At 44.1% G+C, this 19,491-nt stretch overlaps 1 protein-coding gene across 1 annotated transcript in view; it reads left to right on the top strand.

Annotated features, from left to right (window-relative positions):
• The first annotated feature begins 948 nt into the window (after nt 1–948).
• The window catches only part of LOC147272260 (uncharacterized), a 462,227-nt gene continuing 443,684 nt past the window's right edge, over nt 949–19,491 (top strand). Inside the window, exons 1-2 of the mRNA XM_086206431.1 lie at nt 949–1,029; nt 1,367–2,631. Coding sequence (XP_086062557.1) covers nt 2,367–2,631 — 265 coding nt within the window. The 5' untranslated portion in view covers nt 949–1,029; nt 1,367–2,366. The remainder of the gene's footprint in view (nt 1,030–1,366; nt 2,632–19,491) is intronic.

The following is a 19,491-nucleotide window of genomic DNA, read 5'->3' as shown; positions in this document are numbered from 1 at the left end:
TCTGCATCAGGTCTTCATGGTGGCTTTCTGCTGGACTGTTGTTGAAGGGAACATTACATCGTATCATTTTCAGCTCTGACATCTGGACAGTGGACAGTTGTGACATCATCATGGTCTCACTGCCTGCTTTGTTCATGGATCAATGGAATGTTGTGTTGAAACCTTTATTGTAGAACTGCTATGAGCTGAGAGCTCAGTGTTGTTGGAACAACACAGCTCCACATGTGACTGATGTGATGAAGAGGTTTTTATTGAGCTGAAGCTGGAGAGCAACAATCAAAATGGAGCAGCAAACATGAGCCATAAAACACCATCATCATCTAGAAGAGGAGCTTTGATTGTATTTCCACCACAAAATTCATTTATTTGTGTTTCTAAACAGTTGCTCTCTTCTACACAAAGACATGAAAATAAGAATTAAAAATAACTTTAAAAAGTGAATCTCTTTGGCATCAAGTATTCTCTTTTATTAAGTATCTGGGTTGTTGAGCCTCTTCCTTGAAGTAACTCACACTTGGACTCCTCATGACATCTCTTATATCCAGTTTTCTATTCTTTGACATCCTTCAAATCCTATACAACACACACACACACACACACACACACACACACACACACACACACACACACACACACACGGAGGCAGCTTCTATTCGCAGTTCGCAGAGAACTCGCACTGCCTCTGTAACTGTCTGAGAGACAGGTTTCATTAAGATATGTATTGTACATACATCTGTTATAAATTCATTGACGATTTGAGTTCATGCAGTCATTAAAATGATTAAAACATGTAATAAATACGTTAAAAAGGTGACCGATAAAGGTAATGTTTGGTTAAAATGTAATTATTTTTTATGTAAAGGTTTATTTGATTTGAGACGTAACAGGTCACATGACCGGAGTTGTGGGTAAAGTGCATGACTGTGGCATTGTGGGTCATAGCCATGGGTCAACACAACACGGAGGCAAAAAAGAAGACATTCAGAAGAACTTTAAGCTGTTCTACACACGGTTCCAGAGAAGCACACGGTATTACATTTATTTTGTCCTTTATTTGTGTGTAACCTTTGTTAATGCGCATTTTTTATGGACAATGTAAGTTATTTCATTGGATTTCATCACATTTAGTGTGCTAAAGTTTTTGGGTCTGTTTATCGACACACATTTGCTTGACGGACTTTAAAAGACTGAGACATGGCCGATGTTTTATACTCGTTTGTGTTTTATTTACTTGTAGTTTTCACGGTGTTTGATGAAGAAGAGAGAGACAGAGAGCAATAAATCTTCAAAAAACATCTGTGCGATGTGTGGCCGTTATTTCATTGAACCGGTGTAGCTACAGCTTCTCATCCGCTCCCACCCGCAGGTTGCATGGAGCTTTGAGGAGCAGATGGAGTGACAGCGAGGACAACCAATCACATGTAAGTTAGAGGGAAGCCGGCAGCCTATCAGGGAGCGATATTAAGGCAAGGCAAGGCAGGGTAATTGTACTTGTATAGCCCGTTTTCACAAACAGTTTGTCCCAAAGGCTTCACATGGCATCATAACAACATCCTCTGCCCTTAGACCCTCACATCGACTGAGGAAAAACTCCATAGAAAACCCTTTTAACAGGGAAAAATCTGAGAAACCTCAGGGTGAGCAACAGAGGAGGGATCCCTCACCCAGGACGGACAGACGTGCAGTAGATGTTGCTACAGACAAGAAAACAGCTTACAATGCAAAATGTGGGAAACGTGGAAATGTTAATAACAGTTGAAGAAGGAAGCTTCTGGAAGGGGAGGCAGGGAGAACAAGCCAGCTTGATGGGGGACTGGATGGTAGACTGGTTCATGGGAGGGGAGCGCATTGAGGTGAGAGGCGGGACTTCTCGCAGAGACCAAAATTGAATTCTTTGTGTGCCATCATAATTGCCTAAAAGCTACAGACAGCGGTTGTATTGGTAGTGACGACACCTGAATATCGGCAGGGACGTGTTCCTAGCGTCCCTACCCAAGTCTACGCCCATGGGTCATCACTTAGAGCAGAGCTGATAAGGAGAAATCAACTCCAGATGTTCCCAGACGGGGAAAACCTGCTCTTCCTCGCTGGTTCACCTCTGGAAACGAAGCTCCAACAGACGCGCGAACCAGAGGGAGGAAACCACGGCGTTTCACTGCTTTAGATTTAGAATCTCACGCCAAGCCAGAGAAACAGTTCCTGAATCAGTCACGTGGTCACTGCCGGCTGGCGAGGCTTCGGACGTCACCACACGTCATCAATACGCGCTGCACAAAAAGAGAAGAAGAAGAAGCGGGACGCCTCTCATCAACAAGGAAAGAAGGAGAAGTCCGCGAAACCCCCGGCGTCGATCTTAGAACATCAACATGTGCGCCGCGCAGCTGCTGCGGGTGTCGGTCCAGGAGCGGATCCTCGCCGCCGCTGAAGACTTCCTGCTGCAGCTGGGAGAAGGAGACTCAGCGGCTGGAGTACCGGTGCTGAGAGCGCTGCTCACCGAGCGGCTGGCGGCGGCCGCGGAGCAGATCGTGGCTCTGCTGGAGGAAACCGTGGCGGAGTACGAGCGGGAGAACCGCCGTCAGAGGTTGCTGCTCGATGCCGTGGTGAAGCCCCGAGTCAGGCTGTACAGAGCAGGTGAGTCCCGCACACTGACCAGGAGAACCGGTGTTGTGTCGCTCCCAGCAGCATCAACCGATAGCGATGTCTATCAATTAATGTTACTGCCTCAAAAACTGCTCCTTTGTGTCTCGACCGCCAGGTTGGATATCAATAACGCTCCACTGTAGAACCCCCATGATTCCCTTCTTCACATGAATGTGGGTGCTCATTGTGAAAGGCCGATATTTTCTACCTCATAAGTACAGGGAGGAGCCCCCCCCCCCCCCCCCCGTGATACTGGACACATTCAACATGGGACAGCAGAAGAGACGTTCCAGTCAAACCAAGTCAACTTGATTCAGTTCTACTTCTCTCATTAGAACCCCCCCCCCCCCCCAGTGGATCAGTGAGTAGCACCGTCCTCTCTGACAAGTTAACAACCTAGAAATGTTGACTGTAGGTGCCTACCATCTATCGATAGAGTGCAGGTTCTCCCACTTAAAAAGGGCAGAGGCCTGTCATTTTCATCATCGGTACACCTCAACTATGAGAGACAGAATGAGAAAAAAACAGAAAATGACATCGTCTATTTTTAAAGAATTTATTTCCAAGTTATGGTAGAAAATAAGTATTTGGCCAACAACAAAAATTAATCTCAATACTTTGTTCTATACCCTTTGTTGGCAATGACAGGAAAAAGACAACACAAGTAACTTTGTAACAAGACTGTTTGCTCTCCAACTGTTTGAGTTGTAGGGCCAACATCTTACCGGCTTTTTCACCATACTCAAAGTGTTTCTGGAGGTGATAGAGAATAGGCGGTCTCTTCATGTAATATAGACTGTAAGTCTGCCCTAATGCTTAATAGCTCTTTTCTACAAGCCACATTGTTTGGGTCCAACATCTGTTGTCTTTCTAATGCTTTAAGTTCTACCATTAGCATCGTTTTGTTTTCCTTTGCTTTCTTATATTTAGCTGAAGCATAACTTATGATCCAACCACGACAACTAGCTTTGAAAGCCTCCCATACGATTTGAATATTGGGTACAGAATGTATACAGTGGTCCCTCGTTTAACACGGGGGTACGTTCTAAAAATAACCTGCAATAGACGAAATCTGCGAAGTAATCAGCTTTATTTTTTTTACAATTATTATACATGTTTTAAGGCCGTAAAACCCCTAACCACACACTTTTATACACTTTTTTCAGACAGGCGTTAACATTTTCTCACAGTTCTCTCTTATTTAAACACTCTCAAAGTTCAAACTTTTGCAGATTTAAAAAAATAAGTACAATATTAGTAAATGAAACCAAAGATCAAAACCTGTTTCCAAGCCCAAACATTTTTAACAAATTTAATTTTAATGATCAATCTGCGAGGTTTAACTCATAAGAAATTATTACCAGTAACTCACACGTATTTCACAGTTCCTCTGACGGTGCCTCTTTGTCCTGGAACTGCAAACACATTCTGTACTCTCTTAGCTAATCAGGACGCAGAACACGTGCGGTTCTCCCTTAGCCAATCAAGATGCCGAACACAATGCACGTTCATACTGTACGCTGTAAAAAAAAGCATGCAAAATTACACTAAAAAAATCCACGAAACAGCGAGGCCGCGATAGGTGAACCGCGTTATAGCGAGGGACCACTGTATTTAATAATATGAATTCTTTGATTCGGTCTCTAATCACGGAAGTGAAGTTGTTGTCCTTTAACAGTGAATTGTTCATTCTCCATTGATTGCATCTTGCTTTCTTATTGGTTGAACAAAGAGTAACTGAAATGGGTGCATGATAGGATAGGATAATATTATGTATTTCACAGTTAATTACATTTTCAATGATAGAGCTGGAGATTAGTATGTAGTCAATTCTAGAGTAAGAATTATGAACACCTGAGTGGAATGTATACTCTCGAGAATCGGGATACAAGAGACGCCAAGCATCAGCCAAAGACAGTGAATCCAATAGCTCTTTGAAAGCTGAGGACATAGACCTGTCAGCTGGTAGTGGTCGGCTGGACCGGTTGACGGAGCCCACAATGACCATGTTAAAGTCACCTCCATACAATATGGGGTTGTCAGCATACTGTGCCACTAACGCACTTAATGGACATATAAACCTAACTTGTGCTGTTTTTGTTTTGTGCCATGAACCAGTAAGTATCGACCTTCCTTGTCTTCCACCATATTGATCAAATTAAAAGTTTGTTTTTTAAATAAGATACTGACGCCTTTTGTACCTCCAACCCCTGGTGAGGAGTCTACCTATCCGACCCATCTTTGCTTGAGCTTTAAGGAGGCTACTAGATCCATGTGTGTCTCTTGCAGGAGAGCAACATCACAATCTAAACTTTTAAGGTGTGATAGTATTTTATGTCTTTTATCTTTGTTCTGTATTCCATTAACAATCCAGGAAATTACTTTTAACACATTAGCCAAATGTAACCTTTAGGCTAGTTTAATCTGATAAAACACTTGGGTTAAATCAGGGTTCCTGTAGGGTCAAAAAGTCTCAAATTTAGAAACTTAAATTAAGGCCTAGAAAAGTCTTCAAACAGCCAGATTTCCAACCTAAAATTTCATTATGTTTGGTCTAAAAATGCTTAACTCTGAACCCAGAAAGTCAGCAGACGCGCAGTGGAATTATAAGACTTACCACACATTGCTACACACGTGGTTGAATGGTAACCATGTTTGTCAGCCTCACTACTTTATATGCAAAGTTTTAGGTTGACGTTGAATTAATTATCAGACCTCCCTGAAAAGGAAAGGCTGCTGATGAAGTGCTTGGCCGAGCGTCACATCAGTAATCAAATGCGGTGCATTGCTCTGCTTTTAAATAAACTCCTTTTATTTGCCAAACACTAATTTAGAGGCGCTACCGCCCTTACATGCCATAGTTTTGTGGCATCTGCTACATGTGGCTGAGTCTCTATCCTCCAAAGTGAAATTCAGCCAAACCCAAGGTACAACAAAATTAAGTGCAGTCCAGTGCAAAAAAGACATCATGAAGTAATAATCATAAATACATTAATTTTAGAATATAGTATTGCTACAGGCATAAACATTAGTTGACTACGGTGTGTCACAAGGTTCTGTCCTTGGTCCCCTCCTCTTCACCATCTACATGCTCCCACTTTGTCAGGTCATCCACCTCCAAGGTTTAAATTTCCACTGTTATGTTGATGATTCCTAACTGTATCTCAGCACATCACCTTCCACCCAGCTCCCCCCACAATCTCTTATTAACTGCCTGCATGAAATAAAATCCTAGGTGACCACCAATCTGCTCCAACTCAGCACCCAGAAAACAGAAGTCATTGCTATTGCTCCTAACTCTCTGCTTCACAGGGTTGTAGATCTTGTCCTCTCAGTGGATGGTGTCTCCACCTCACTGTCCATGGAGATCTGCAACCTTGGTGTTATCCTGGACTAAACCCTTTCATTTGATTTACACATCTAAATCTGCCTTCTTCCATCTCAAACATCTCCAGACTCCGGCCATCACTCTCTGATTCTGTTGCTGAAACCCTCATACATGCCTTCATCACCTCACGTCTGGACTACTGTAATGCCATCCTACAGGGGATCACCAATAAAACTCTGGACAGGCTTCAACATGTGCAAAACTTGGCTGCCAGGGTTCTCACCCACACCAAACCCTGGCAGCACATCACCCCCTCCCTCAAACAGTTGCACTGGCTCCCTGTCAAATTCGGGATTATCTTCAAACTCCTCATCCTCACCTACAAATCTCTGCATGCACTGGCCCCTCAGTATCTAACTGACCTCCTTCATGTTCACCATCCCTCACAGAATCTGCAGTCTGCCAACCTGGGTCTCCTCACTGTCCCCCGCACAAGCAGTGGGAGTAGGGCTTTCATTGTGGCAGCTCCCACTCTGGGGAACTTGCTCCCAATACATCTCCACAGGGCCCAAACCCTGGAATCGTTTAAATCTTTGTTGAAGAGGCACTTGTTCCCTCAGGCCTTCGCCTGTTAAATTTGTTAAATTTGGTTCTAGCCACAGCTCTCCTCTCTGCTCCACCTGCAGCTGCAGGGCTGCTCTGAAGGTCTTGGGTGTGCACATACAGGAGGATCTGACCTGGAGTGGCAAAACCACTGCAGTCATCAAGAAAGCACAATAGAGACCTCACTACCGAGAAGCACTCAGGAGTTCCCACCCCCCACTGAACCTGCAGGTGTCCTCCTGCTGCTCCATAGAGAGCAGGATGGAGTTCTGCATTTGTGTGATTATACAGCTGTTCAGCTGCAGACAGGCAGCCACTGCTGAGGATCACCACGGTCCTTCTCAGCAAGGACCCTTTCTTTGGTTATGCTTGCCAGATGTCTTGGATGAGAAAATATGGCAAGGTCGGGGGGGGGGGGCAGATATAACTTGGCTTAGCTCACTCACCTCTGGTTCTCGGTATCATTAGGTATGTATCACATTATAGAAATTAACATTCCGACTAGCAGATGTGATGATGAATGGACAAAAACATTTAGCGGAGGGGACCTATGACCTTTGACCAGGGTGACACAACGTTGATCCAAGCATCTGAACCCAGCGTTTCTATTCCCAGTTTGCTGACTGGTCGTCAGTAGCAGGATGTCTCTTTTCATTGAATTGATTTCTGTTTCTGTCTGTTGCACTGCTATTTCAGAGTCAAATGAAGAGATTTCTGATGTTGCTGTTTGTGTCCTGCAGCTGTGGAGCAGCTGCTGGTGATCAAAGAAGAGGTTCCCCCTGAGCTTCAGGACCCAGAGCCCCCGCACATTAAAGAGGAGTGGGAGGAGCTCTGGATCAGTGAGGAGGGAGGGCAGCTTCAAGGGCAGGAGGAGGCTGATATCACCAAGTTCCCCTTCACTCTGGTCCCTGTGAAGAGTGAAGGGGACGAAGAGAAACCTCCATTCCCACAGCTTCATCAGAGTCTAACTGAGGAGAACTTGAAAACTGAGTCTCTGAGCAGCAGCCCAATTCATCAACTGAAAACAGAAGCCGATGGAGAAGAGTATGGAGGATCAGAACCAGAACCAGCCAGCATTGTCGATCCAAGTACACTTGTGCAACCCCAAAATGACGACGAGATGTCAGATTCTTCTGAAGCTGAGACTGAAGTCAGTGAGGATGAGCATCCCTTTAGGTGCTCAACATGCAGTAAAACCTTCAGTTACAGAAGTAGTTTGGATACACACATGGGAACACACACTGAGGAGAAACTATTCCCATGCTCAGTTTGTGGCAAAAGATTCTCTGTTAAGGGACATCTGGAATCACACGTGAAAACACACACTGGAGAGAAACCGTTCCCCTGCTCAGTTTGTAGCAAAAGATTTTCTGTTAAGGGTTGTCTGAACAGACACATGAAAACACATACTGGGGAGAAACCATTCCCCTGCACAGTTTGTGGCAAAAGATTCTCAGAAAAAGGATGTCTGAAAAGACACTTGAGAATGCACACTGGAGAGAAACCATTCCCCTGCCCAGTTTGTTGCACAAGATTCTCAGTCAAGGAACATCTGAAAAGACACATGAGAACACATACTGGAGAGAAACCATTCCCCTGTTCAGTTTGTGCAAAGAGATTCTCAGTAAAGGGACAAATGGAATCACACATGAGAACGCATACTGGGGAGAAACCATACCCATGCTCAGTTTGTGCCACAAGATTTTCAGAAAAGGGACATCTGAGAAGACACATGAGTACACACACAGGGGAGAAACCATTCTCCTGCTCAATTTGTTCCAAAAGATTCTCAGAAAAGGGAGGTCTGAAAAGACACATGAGAACACATACTGGAGAAAAACCATTCCCCTGTTCAGTTTGTGGCAAGACATTCTCAGTAAATGGGCATTTAAAAAGACACATGAGAACGCACACTGAGGAGAAACCACCTTGGCACGACGTGGCTTTGAAGTGTGACAAAAGTGGGAGACGCAGGTTGAAGGCCAAATTATGAATTTATTTAATGCAAAAACCCAACGATAAACCAAAATTGACTAAGAGAGCAATGCGATGTCAGTGGTGTGTGTATATGTGTGTGTATGAGTGTAAGGGAGGTGTAAGGAAGAGATGTTGGCTACTGAAAATCAAAGTGACTATGGATGAAGAGCAAGAGAGGCTCCTGGTGAGCAAGGCGGGGTCTGTATGTAGAGAGCACAGGGCCCAGGGGCTTCCAACGAGGAGGAATGAACTGCCCCCTCCCCCAACCAGATACCTGCTGCAACACAAAAAACTTGAGAGACACCAGCCAGCGAACCGTCACACCCCTCTCTAGAAGAACAGGGTCCTGAAGGAAATCCTGGCACCAAAATACCATGAATGCAATTTCTTTTTTGAATGCCACAACCGTAGTTAACTCTGCCCCAATAAACCATAGACATCACCCATCGTGCTATACAGATGAGGTAAAACTATCAGGAGGGGAGCCAGTGGCCTGCTCTGGTGGTCCATCATCTCTTGTCTCAAGCTTCCCACCCCAGGTGCCCGAGGAAGCAAATTAAGAGGCTAGGAAAAGACAAGAAATCAGAAGAGAAAACGTAATCGGAAAGAAACAGGATTAACCTGAAATAATGGAGCCACCATTGGATATGACAGTATGAGGGCTGATCTTATTTTGTCTGAGGCCGCCATGAAAAGATCCACTTGGTACCAATTACTGATCTTTATATTGATGGATTGATCCCTGATCAAACACTGAATTATCTTATAGATATGTGAAAATGAATGAGTGGGCGGAGTTTCTGATATCAGTGCTGTCATCAAACTGATGGAGAAATATGTGACATCAGCTGGAGCCTCTGTTGAAGTACCTTTAGTCATCGTACACATGCAGTATATGCTCATTACCAGCTGCTACACAGACACAATGGCTCAGGCAGGACGCTGTGCTCCTGGGTGCTGCTGAAACAAATACACTGTTGCGATGTGAGGGATTGGTTGGATTTCTGGTGTATCGGGACCAGGACTGAAGTTGGTCCCTGACCATCCTGGAGGGGTGGCTGTAACACACAGGATGAATTTTCACAGTGAAGGTCTTCTTCTTCTACAGCTGAATTAAAGTGTCAACAGCCGTACACACATTTTTTTTACTGTCCTTATAAACTTGTCTTTTAATAAACTTTCTGTACTCTTTTAAAGTGATCAGTGCTTTTGTTTACATGTAGAGGCTCTACTTATATCACCACCCATGTGTTTTACTATTTTGAGTGGATGTTATCTACATTCATCTATCTAACAGAAAGAGCAAAAATACAGTTTAAATAGATGTTTCTCTGTCTTATGTTATTCTTAGAATGATTGAAGGCATAAAACAAAAACACATCATTTGCCATTTGTCATGATTTTTTACATTTCAATATTTGTATCTAACTTCTTGATAAAAATCATTCTTCTTCTGTGTTTAACGGCAGCTGTTCTCTAAGTTGGTAAACTCCAAATTAGAACTGCAGCAATCAATCGATCAGGTTTGGGAAACCAGCCCAACAGATACATGTTGTCAGTGCCCTCTTTTGTGTTTAAATTTTAATGTCCTGGCTCAGGGACTCTTGGATTTCACCACACCAGCAGGATAGATTTTGCGTTTGTTTTTCCTTCTCTTTTTATTGTTTCACAAGTGGTCATCATTCTCTCCAATTGTACTGGATTTGGCTGCGTGGCTTTTTATGGTGAACTCTCTTTTTAAAACGTGTCTATGTAATGTTAGAAGGAATCATAAATTGCATTGGAATTTGTTTCTTCTACATTCAGTTGCCTACCATCAGTGTATTTATCCTTTTGATGCCAATTTGAGTTCACTATTTTAACTTGTTGTCGTCGTTGTCCTCCACTTTATTTGGTTGGTCTGCATCGCGGGGGCAGCAGCCTGAACAAGGAAGCCCAGACTGTCCTCTTCTCAGCCACTTCCACCAGCTCTTCCGTGGAATCCCAAGGCGTTCCCAAGCCAGCCTTCAGCGTGTCCTGGGTCGGCCTCTGGGCCTCCCAGTTAGGCATGCCTGGAACACCTCCCAAGATAGATGTCCAGGAGGCCCTCCCTGCCCTCGCAAGGCGGGGTAGTGGACCCTCTGCCTGGAACTCTGTACACGGCCCCTTGGTGCTCCAATTTGACCCCTGGACCAGGTAGGCTAGACTCCCTGTTGGCTGGTTGCGGTGGTGACAGGGTGGCCAGCGGGGTGGCCAGCAGGAACAGTTTGTAAGCTGGCCCCCTGCGGGTGTGGCTCATGCCTCAGCCTGTGTCATCTCCTCTCTGTCCCATAACACGACATCTCATGTGACACTACACCTTGAAGGGCTGGACCCCCCAATTTTAATCACATCGTAGACATTGAGGGCTTGGGGTAGTGCATGGGGATGTATTGGGAGACTGCCATCTGTAACCGGCGGGGCTCCCATGCCCTGGGTGTCTCCTCCAATTTTAACTACATTCTAGTCATCCACATCATCATTAAATCTCCTTAGATGACTAAAAGAAGAACTTTAATGACCCTCAAAAAAACACATAAATAGACTATGTATTGGAATAGGAATTGAGTGTGGCTTAAAAATGAACATATCTACTCATTTAAAAAAAGGAATTGTTTCTTCTTTATGCTGTTGCCTACATAATATATTATTGTCTGACTTGAGTTTTCTTTGCTCTTTCTTGAGTTTACGGTTAAGGGTATGAGGGTGAGGGTTGGTTAAACCCCAAACCCTAACCCTAACCCCGATTAGGGTTCGGTTTTAGGGTTTTTCAGACTCCCACCTAGGTGGAAGAGGGAAGTGCACAGTCCAAACCCTAACCCTAACCCTAATTGGAGTTAGGGTTAGAGTTAGTAAACTTAAAACTAGTATTATATACAACATAGTATAATATCAAGTATAAACTTGAAACTTTCTCCATAACTATTAGGGTTAGGGTTTAGGTTTAGGGTTAGGATTAGGGTTTAGGGTTTAGGGTTAGGGACTTTGGAACTGTAAGGTTTAGGAGGCTGTAAGTTGGTGCATAGGGTTATGATTGTCGGCAGAGTGATTGGTGAAAGTTTCAAGTTGATTGGAGCAAAGGGGGCGGAGTTATTGGCAAATAAGCCCCTATTAGGGTTAGGGTTTAGGGTTAGGGTTAGGGTTTGGAACTTTGGAACCGTAAGTTGTAAGAGGCTGAAAGTTGGTGCATAGGGTTCTGATGGTTATCGGAGTGATTGGTGAAAGTTTCAAGTTAATTTGAGGAAAGTGTGCGGAGTTATTGGCGAATAAGCCCCTATTAGGGTTAGGGTTAGGGTTAGGGTGAGGAACTTTGGAACAGTAAGGTGTAGGGTTAGGGTTAGGGTTAGGGTTAGGGTTTGGAACTTTGGAACCGTAAGGTGAAAAAGGCTTAAAGTTGGTGCATAGGGTTCTGATGGTTATCTGAGTGATTGGTGAAAGTTTCAAGTTGATTGTAGGAAATTGGGCGGAGTTATTGGCAAATAAGCCCCTATTAGGGTTAGGGTTAGGGTTATGGTTAGGGTTAGGGTTAGGGTTTCGGGTTTAGGGTTAGGGTTTGGAACTTTGGAACCGTAGGTTGTAAGAGGCTGAAAGTTGGTGCATAGGGTTCTGATGGTTATCGGAGTGATTGGTGAAAGTTTCAAGTTGATTTGAGGAAAGTGGGTGGAGTTATTGGCGAATAAGCCCCTATTAGGGTTAGGGTTAGGGTTAGGGTTTAGGGTTAAGGTTTGGAACTTTGGAACCGTAAGTTGTAAGAGGCTGAAAGTTGGTGCATAGGGTTCTGATGGTTATAGGAGTGATTGGTGAAAGTTTCAAGTTGATTGGAGGAAAGTGTGCGGACTTATTGGCGAATAAGCCCCTATTAGGGCTAGGGTTAGGGTTAGAGTTAGGGTTTGGAACTTTGGAACCGTAAGGTGTATGAGGCTGAAAGTTAGTGCATAGGGTTATGATGGTTATTGGAGTGATTGTTGAAAGTTTCAAGTTAATTTGAGGAAAGTGGGCGGAGTTACTGGCAAATAAGCCCCTATTAGGGTTAGTGTTAGGGTTAGGATTAGGGTTAGGGTTAGGTTTAGGGTTTAGGGTTAGGGTTTGGAACTTTGGAACCGTAAGGTGTAAAAGGCTGAAAGTTGGTGCATAGGGTTCTGATGGTTATCGGAGTGATTGGTGAAAGTTGCAAGTTGATTGGAGGAAATTGGGCGGAGTTATTGGCAAATAAGCCCCTATTAGGGTTTTGGTTAGGGTTATGGTTAGGGTTTAGGGTTAGGGTTTGCAACTTTGGAACCGTAAGTTGTAAGAGGCTGAAAGTTGGTGCATAGGGTTCTGATGGTTATCGGAGTGATTGGTGAAAGTTTCAAGTTAATTGCAGAAAAGGGGGCGGAGTTATTGGCAAATAAGCCCCTATTAGGGTTAGTGTTAGGGTTAGGGTTTAGGTTTAGGGTTAGGGTTAGGGTTAGGGTTTAGGGTTAGGGTTTGGAACTTTGGAACCGTAGGTTGTAAGAGGCTGAAAGTTGGTGCATAGGGTTCTGATGGTTATCGGAGTGATTGGTGAAAGTTTCAAGTTGATTGGAGGAAAGGGGGCGGAGTTATTGGCGAATAAGCCCCTATTAGGGTTAGGGTTAGGGTTAGGGTTTAGGGTTAGGGTTTGGAACTTTGGAACCGTAAGGTGTAAAAGGCTGAAAGTTGGTGCATAGGGTTCTGATGGTTATCGGAGTGATTGGTGAAAGTTTCAAGTTGATTGGAGGAAATTGGGCGGAGTTATTTGAAAATAAGCCCCTATTAGGGTTAGGGTTAGGGTTATGGTTAGGGTTAGGGTTAGGGTTTAGGGTTAGGGTTTGGAACTTTGGAACCATAGGTTGTAAGAGGCTGAAAGTTGGTGCATAGGGTTCTGATGGTTATCGGAGTGATTGGTGAAAGTTTCAAGTTGATTGGAGGAAAGTGGGCGGAGTTATTGGCGAATAAGCCCCTATTAGGGTTAGGGTTAGGGTTAGGTTTTAGGGTTAGGGTTTGGAACTTTGGAACCGTAAGGTGTAAAAGGCTGAAAGTTGGTGCATAGGGTTCTGATGGTTATCGGAGTGATTGGTGAAAGTTTCAAGTTGATTGGATTAAATTGGGCGGAGTTATTTGCAAATAAGCCCCTATTAGGGTTAGGGTTAGGGTTATGGTTTAGGGTTAGGGTTTGCAACTTTGGAACCGTAAGTTGTAAGAGGCTGAAAGTTGGTGCATAGGGTTCTGATGGTTATCGGAGTGATTGGTGAAAGTTTCAAGTTAATTGCAGAAAAGGGGGCGGAGTTATTGGCAAATAAGCCCCTATTAGGGTTAGTGTTAGGGTTAGGGTTTAGGGTTAGGGTTAGGGTTAGGGTTAGGGTTTGGAACTTTGGAACCGTAGGTTGTAAGAGGCTGAAAGTTGGTGCATAGGGTTCTGATGGTTATCGGAGTGATTGGTGAAAGTTTGAAGTTGATTGGAGGAAAGTGGGTGGAGTTATTGGCGAATAAGCCCCTATTAGGGTTAGGGTTAGGGTTAGGGTTTAGGGTTAGGGTTAGGGTTAGGGTTTAGGGTTAGGGTTTGGAACTTTGGAACCGTAAGGTGTAAAAGGCTGAAAGTTGGTGCATAGGGTTCTGATGGTTAACGGAGTGATTGGTGAAAGTTTCAAGTTGATTGGAGGAAATTGGGCGGAGTTATTGGCAAATAAGCCCCTATTAGGGTTAGGGTTAGGGTTATGGTTAGGGTTAGGGTTAGGGTTTAGGGTTAGGGTTTGCAACTTTGGAAAAGTAAGTTGTAAGAGGCTGAAAGTTGGTGCATAGGGTTCTGATGTTATCGGAGTTATTGGTGAAAGTTTCAAGTTGATTTGAAGAAAGTGGGCGGAGTTATTGGCGAAAAAGCCCCTATTAGGGTTAGGGTTAGGGTTAGGGTTAGGGTTTAGGGTTAGGGTTTGGAACTTTGGACCCGTAAGGTGTAAAAGGCTGAAAGTTGGTGCATAGGGTTCTGATGGATATCGGAGTGATTGGTGAAAGTTTCAAGTTGATTGGAGGAAAGTGGGCGCAGTTATTGGCGAATAAGCCCCTATTAGGGTTAGGGTTAGGGTTTAGGGTTAGGGTTTGGAACTTTGGAACCGTAAGTTGTAAGAGGCTGAAAGTTGGTGCATAGGGTTCTGATGGTTATCGGAGTGATTGGTGAAAGTTTCAAGTTGATTGGAGGAAATTGGGCGGAGTTATTAGCAAATAAGCCCCTATTAGGGTTAGGGTTAGGGTTATGGTTAGGGTTTAGGGTTAGGGTTTGCAACTTTGGAACCGTAAGTTGTAAGAGGCTGAAAGTTGGTGCATAGGGTTCTGATGGTTATCGGAGCGATTGGTGAAAGTTTCAAGTTGATTTGAGGAAAGTGGGCGGAGTTATTGGTGAAAAAGCCCCTATTAGGGTTAGGGTTAGGGTTAGGGTTAGGGTTTAGGGTTAGGGTTTGGAATTTTGGAACCGTAAGGTGTAAAAGGCTGAAAGTTGGTGCATAGGGTTCTGATGGTTATCAGAGTGATTGTTGAAAGTTTCAAGTTAATTGCAGAAAAGGGGGCGGAGTTATTGGCAAATAAGCCCCTATTAGGGTTAGTGTTAGGGTTAGGGTTTAGGGTTAGGGTTAGGGTTAGGGTTTAGGGTTAGGGTTTGGAACTTTGGAACCGTAGGTTGTAAGAGGCTGAAAGTTGGTGCATAGGGTTATGATGGTTATCGGAGTGATTGGTGAAAGTTTCAAGTTGATTGGAGGAAAGTGGGCGGAGTTATTGGAGAATAAGCCCCTTTTAGGGTTAGGGTTAGGGTTAGGGTTAGGGTTAGGGTTTGGAACTTTGGAACCGTAAGGTGTAAAAGGCTGAAAGTTGGTGCATAGGGTTCTTATGGTTATCGGAGTGATTGGTGAATGTTTCAAGTTAATTGGAGGAAATTGGGCGGAGTTATTTGCAAATAAGCCCCTATTAGGGTTAGGGTTAGGGTTATGCTTAGTGTTAGGGTTAGTGTTGAGGGTTAGGGTTAGGGTTAGGGTTTAGGGTTAGGGTTTGGAACTTTGGAACCGTAGGTTGTAAGAGGCTGAAAGTTGGTGCATAGGGTTCTGATGGTTATCGGAGTGATTGGTGAAAGTTTCAAGTTGATTGGAGGAAAGTGGGTGGAGTTATTTGCGAATAAGCCCCTATAAGGTTAGGGTTAGGGTTAGGGTTAGGGTTTAGGGTTAGGGTTTGGAACTTTGGAACCGTAATTTGTAAGAGGCTGAAAGTTCGTGCATGGGGTTCTGATGGTTATCGGAGTGATTGGTGAAAGTGTCAAGTTGATTGGAAGAAAGTGGGCGGAGTTATTGGCGAATAAGCCCCTATTAGGGTTAGGGTTTAGGGTTAGGGTTTGGAACTTTGGAACCGTAAGGTGTAAAAGGCTGAAAGTTTATGCATAGGGTTCTGATGGTTATCGGAGTGATTGGTGAAAGTTTGAAGTTGATTTGAGGAAATTGGGCGGATTTATTGTCAAATAAGCCCCTGTTAGGGTTAGGGTTAGGGTTAGGTTTATGGTTAGGGTTAGGGTTAGGGTTTAGGGTTAGGGTTTGGAACTTTGGAACCGTAAGTTGTAAGACGCTGAAAGTTGGTGCGTAGGGTTCTGATGGTTTTCGGAGTGATTGGTGAAAGTTTGAAGTTGATTTGAGGAAAGTGGGCGGAGTTATTGGCGAATAAGCCCCTATTAGGGTTAGGGTTAGGGTTTCGGGTTTAGGGTTAGGGTTTGGAACTTTAAAACCGTAAGGTGTAAAAGGCTGAAAGTTGGTGCATAGGGTTCTGATGGTTATCGGAGTGATTGGTGAAAGTTTCAAGTTAATTGGAGGAAAGTGGGCGGAGTTATTGGCGAATAAGACCCTATTAGGGTTAGGGTTAGGGTTAGGGTTTAGGGTTAGGGTTTGCAACTTTGGATCCGTAAGTTGTAAGAGGCTGAAAGTTGGTGCATAGGGTTCTGATGGTTATCGGAGTGATTCTTGAAAGTTTCAAATTAATTGCAGAAAAGGGGGCGGAGTTATTGGCAAAAAAGCCCCTATTAGGGTTAGGGTTAGGGTTTAGGGTTAGGGTTAGGGTTAGGGTTAGGGTTTAGGTTTAGGGTTTGGAACTTTGGAACCGTAAGGTGTAAAAGGCTGAAAGTTGGTGCATAGGGTTCTGATGGTTATCGGAGTGATTGGTGAAAGTTTCAAGTTGATTGGAGGAAATTGGGCGGAGTTATTTGCAAATAAGCCCCTATTAGGGTTAGGGTTAGGGTTATGGTTAGGGTTAGGGTTAGGGTTTAGGGTTAGGGTTTGGAACTTTGGAACCATAGGTTGTAAGAGGCTGAAAGTTGGTGCATAGGGTTCTGATGGTTATCGGAGTGATTGGTGAAAGTTTCAAGTTGATTGGAGGAAAGTGGGCGGAGTTATTGGCGAATAAGCCCCTATTAGGGTTAGGGTTAGGGTTAGGTTTTAGGGTTAGGGTTTGGAACTTTGGAACCGTAAGGTGTAAAAGGCTGAAAGTTGGTGCATAGGGTTCTGATGGTTATCGGAGTGATTGGTGAAAGTTTTAAGTTGATTGGAGGAAAGTGGGCGGAGTTATTGGCGAATAAGCCCCTATTAGGGTTAGGGTTAGGGTTTAGGGTTAGGGTTTGCAACTTTGGAACCGTAAGTTGTAAGAGGCTGAAAGTTGGTGCATAGGGTTCTGATGGTTATCGGAGCGATTGGTGAAAGTTTCAAGTTGATTTGAGGAAAGTGGGCGGAGTTATTGGTGAAAAAGCCCCTATTAGGGTTAGGGTTAGGGTTAGGGTTAGGGTTTAGGGTTAGGGTTTGGAATTTTGGAACCGTAAGGTGTAAAAGGCTGAAAGTTGGTGCATAGGGTTCTGATGGTTATCAGAGTGATTGTTGAAAGTTTCAAGTTAATTGCAGAAAAGGGGGCGGAGTTATTGGCAAATAAGCCCCTATTAGGGTTAGTGTTAGGGTTAGGGTTTAGGGTTAGGGTTAGGGTTAGGGTTTAGGGTTAGGGTTTGGAACTTTGGAACCATAGGTTGTAAGAGGCTGAAAGTTGGTGCATAGGGTTCTGATGGTTATCGGAGTGATTGGTGAAAGTTTCAAGTTGATTGGAGGAAAGTGGGCGGAGTTATTGGCGAATAAGCCCCTATTAGGGTTAGGGTTAGGGTTAGGTTTTAGGGTTAGGGTTTGGAACTTTGGAACCGTAAGGTGTAAAAGGCTGAAAGTTGGTGCATAGGGTTCTGATGGTTATCGGAGTGATTGGTGAAAGTTTTAAGTTGATTGGAGGAAAGTGGGCGGAGTTATTGGCGAATAAGCCCCTATTAGGGTTAGGGTTAGGGTTAGGGTTTAGGGTTAGGGTTTGACACTTTGGAACCATAAGTTTTAAGAGGCTGAAAGTTGGTGCATAGGGTTCTGATGGTTATCGGAGTGATTGTTGAAAGTTTCAAGTTAATTGCAGAAAAGGGGGCGGAGTTATTGGCAAATAAGCGCCTATTAGGGTTAGTGTTAGGGTTAGGGTTTAGGGTTAGGGTTAGGGTTAGGGTTAGGGTTTAGGGTTAGGGTTTGGAACTTTGGAACCGTAGGTTGTAAGAGGCTGAAAGTTGGTGCATAGGGTTCTGATGGTTATCGGAGTGATTGGTGAAAGTTTGAAGTTGATTGGAGGAAAGTGGGTGGAGTTCTTGGCGAATAAGCCCCTATTAGGGTTAGGGTTAGGGTTTAGGGTTAGGGTTAGGGTTAGGGTTAGGGTTTAGGGTTAGGGTTTGGAACTTTGGAACCGTAAGGTGTAAAAGGCTGAAAGTTGGTGCATAGGGTTTTGATGGTTAACGGAGTGATTGGTGAAAGTTTCAAGTTGATTGGAGGAAATTGGGCGGAGTTATTGGCAAATAAGCCCCTATTAGGGTTAGGGTTAGGGTTATGGTTAGGGTTAGGGTTAGGGTTTAGGGTTAGGGTTTGCAACTTTGGAAAAGTAAGTTGTAAGAGGCTGAAAGTTGGTGCATAGGGTTCTGATGGTTATCGGAGTGATTGTTGAAAGTTTCAAGTTAATTGCAGAAAAGGGGGCGGAGTTATTGGCAAATAAGCCCCTATTAGGGTTAGGGTTAGGGTTTAGGGTTAGGGTTAGGGTTAGGGTTAGGGTTTAGGGTTAGGGTTTGGAACTTTGGAACCGTAGGTTGTAAGAGGCTGAAAGTTGGTGCATAGGGTTCTGATGGTTATCGGAGTGATTGGTGAAAGTTTGAAGTTGATTGGAGGAAAGTGGGCGGAGTTATTGGCGAATAAGCCCCTATTAGGGTTAGGGTTAGGGTTAGGGTTTAGGGTTAGGGTTTGGAACTTTGGAACCGTAAGATGTAAAAGGCTGAAAGTTGTTGCACAGGGTTCTGATGGTTATTGGAGTGATTGGTGAAAGTTTCAAGTTAATTTGAGGAAAGTGTGCGGAGTTATTGGCGAATAAGCCCCTATTAGGGTTAGGGTTAGGGTTAGGGTTTGGAACTTTGGAACCGTAAGGTGAAAAAGGCTGAAAGTTGGTGCATAGGGTTCTGATGGTTATCTGAGTGATTGGTGAAAGTTTCAAGTTGATTGTAGGAAATTGGGTGGAGTTATTGGCAAATAAGCCCCTATTAGGGTTAGGGTTAGGGTTATGGTTAGGGTTAGGGTTAGGGTTTCGGGTTTAGGGTTCGGGTTTGGAACTTTGGAACCGGAGGTTGTAAGAGGCTGAAAGTTGGTGCATAGGGTTCTGATGGTTATCGGAGTGATTGGTGAAAGTTTCAAGTTGATTTGAGGAAAGTGGGCGGAGTTATTGGCGAATAAGCCCCTATTAGGGTTAGGGTTAGGGTTAGGGTTTAGGGTTAAGGTTTGGAACTTTGGAACCGTAAGTTGTAGGAGGCTGAAAGTTGGTGCATAGGGTTCTGATGGTTATAGGAGTGATTGGTGAAAGTT

The sequence above is a fragment of the Aulostomus chinensis genome, chromosome 1 (assembly GCF_037954235.1).
Source record: "Aulostomus chinensis isolate RoL2024-O1b breed Wild chromosome 1, RoL_Achi_v1.0, whole genome shotgun sequence".
NCBI lineage: Eukaryota > Metazoa > Chordata > Actinopteri > Syngnathiformes > Aulostomidae > Aulostomus > Aulostomus chinensis.
The sequence above is the reverse complement of the archived record's forward strand: the minus strand, read 5'-3'. Positions and strand labels throughout refer to the sequence as shown.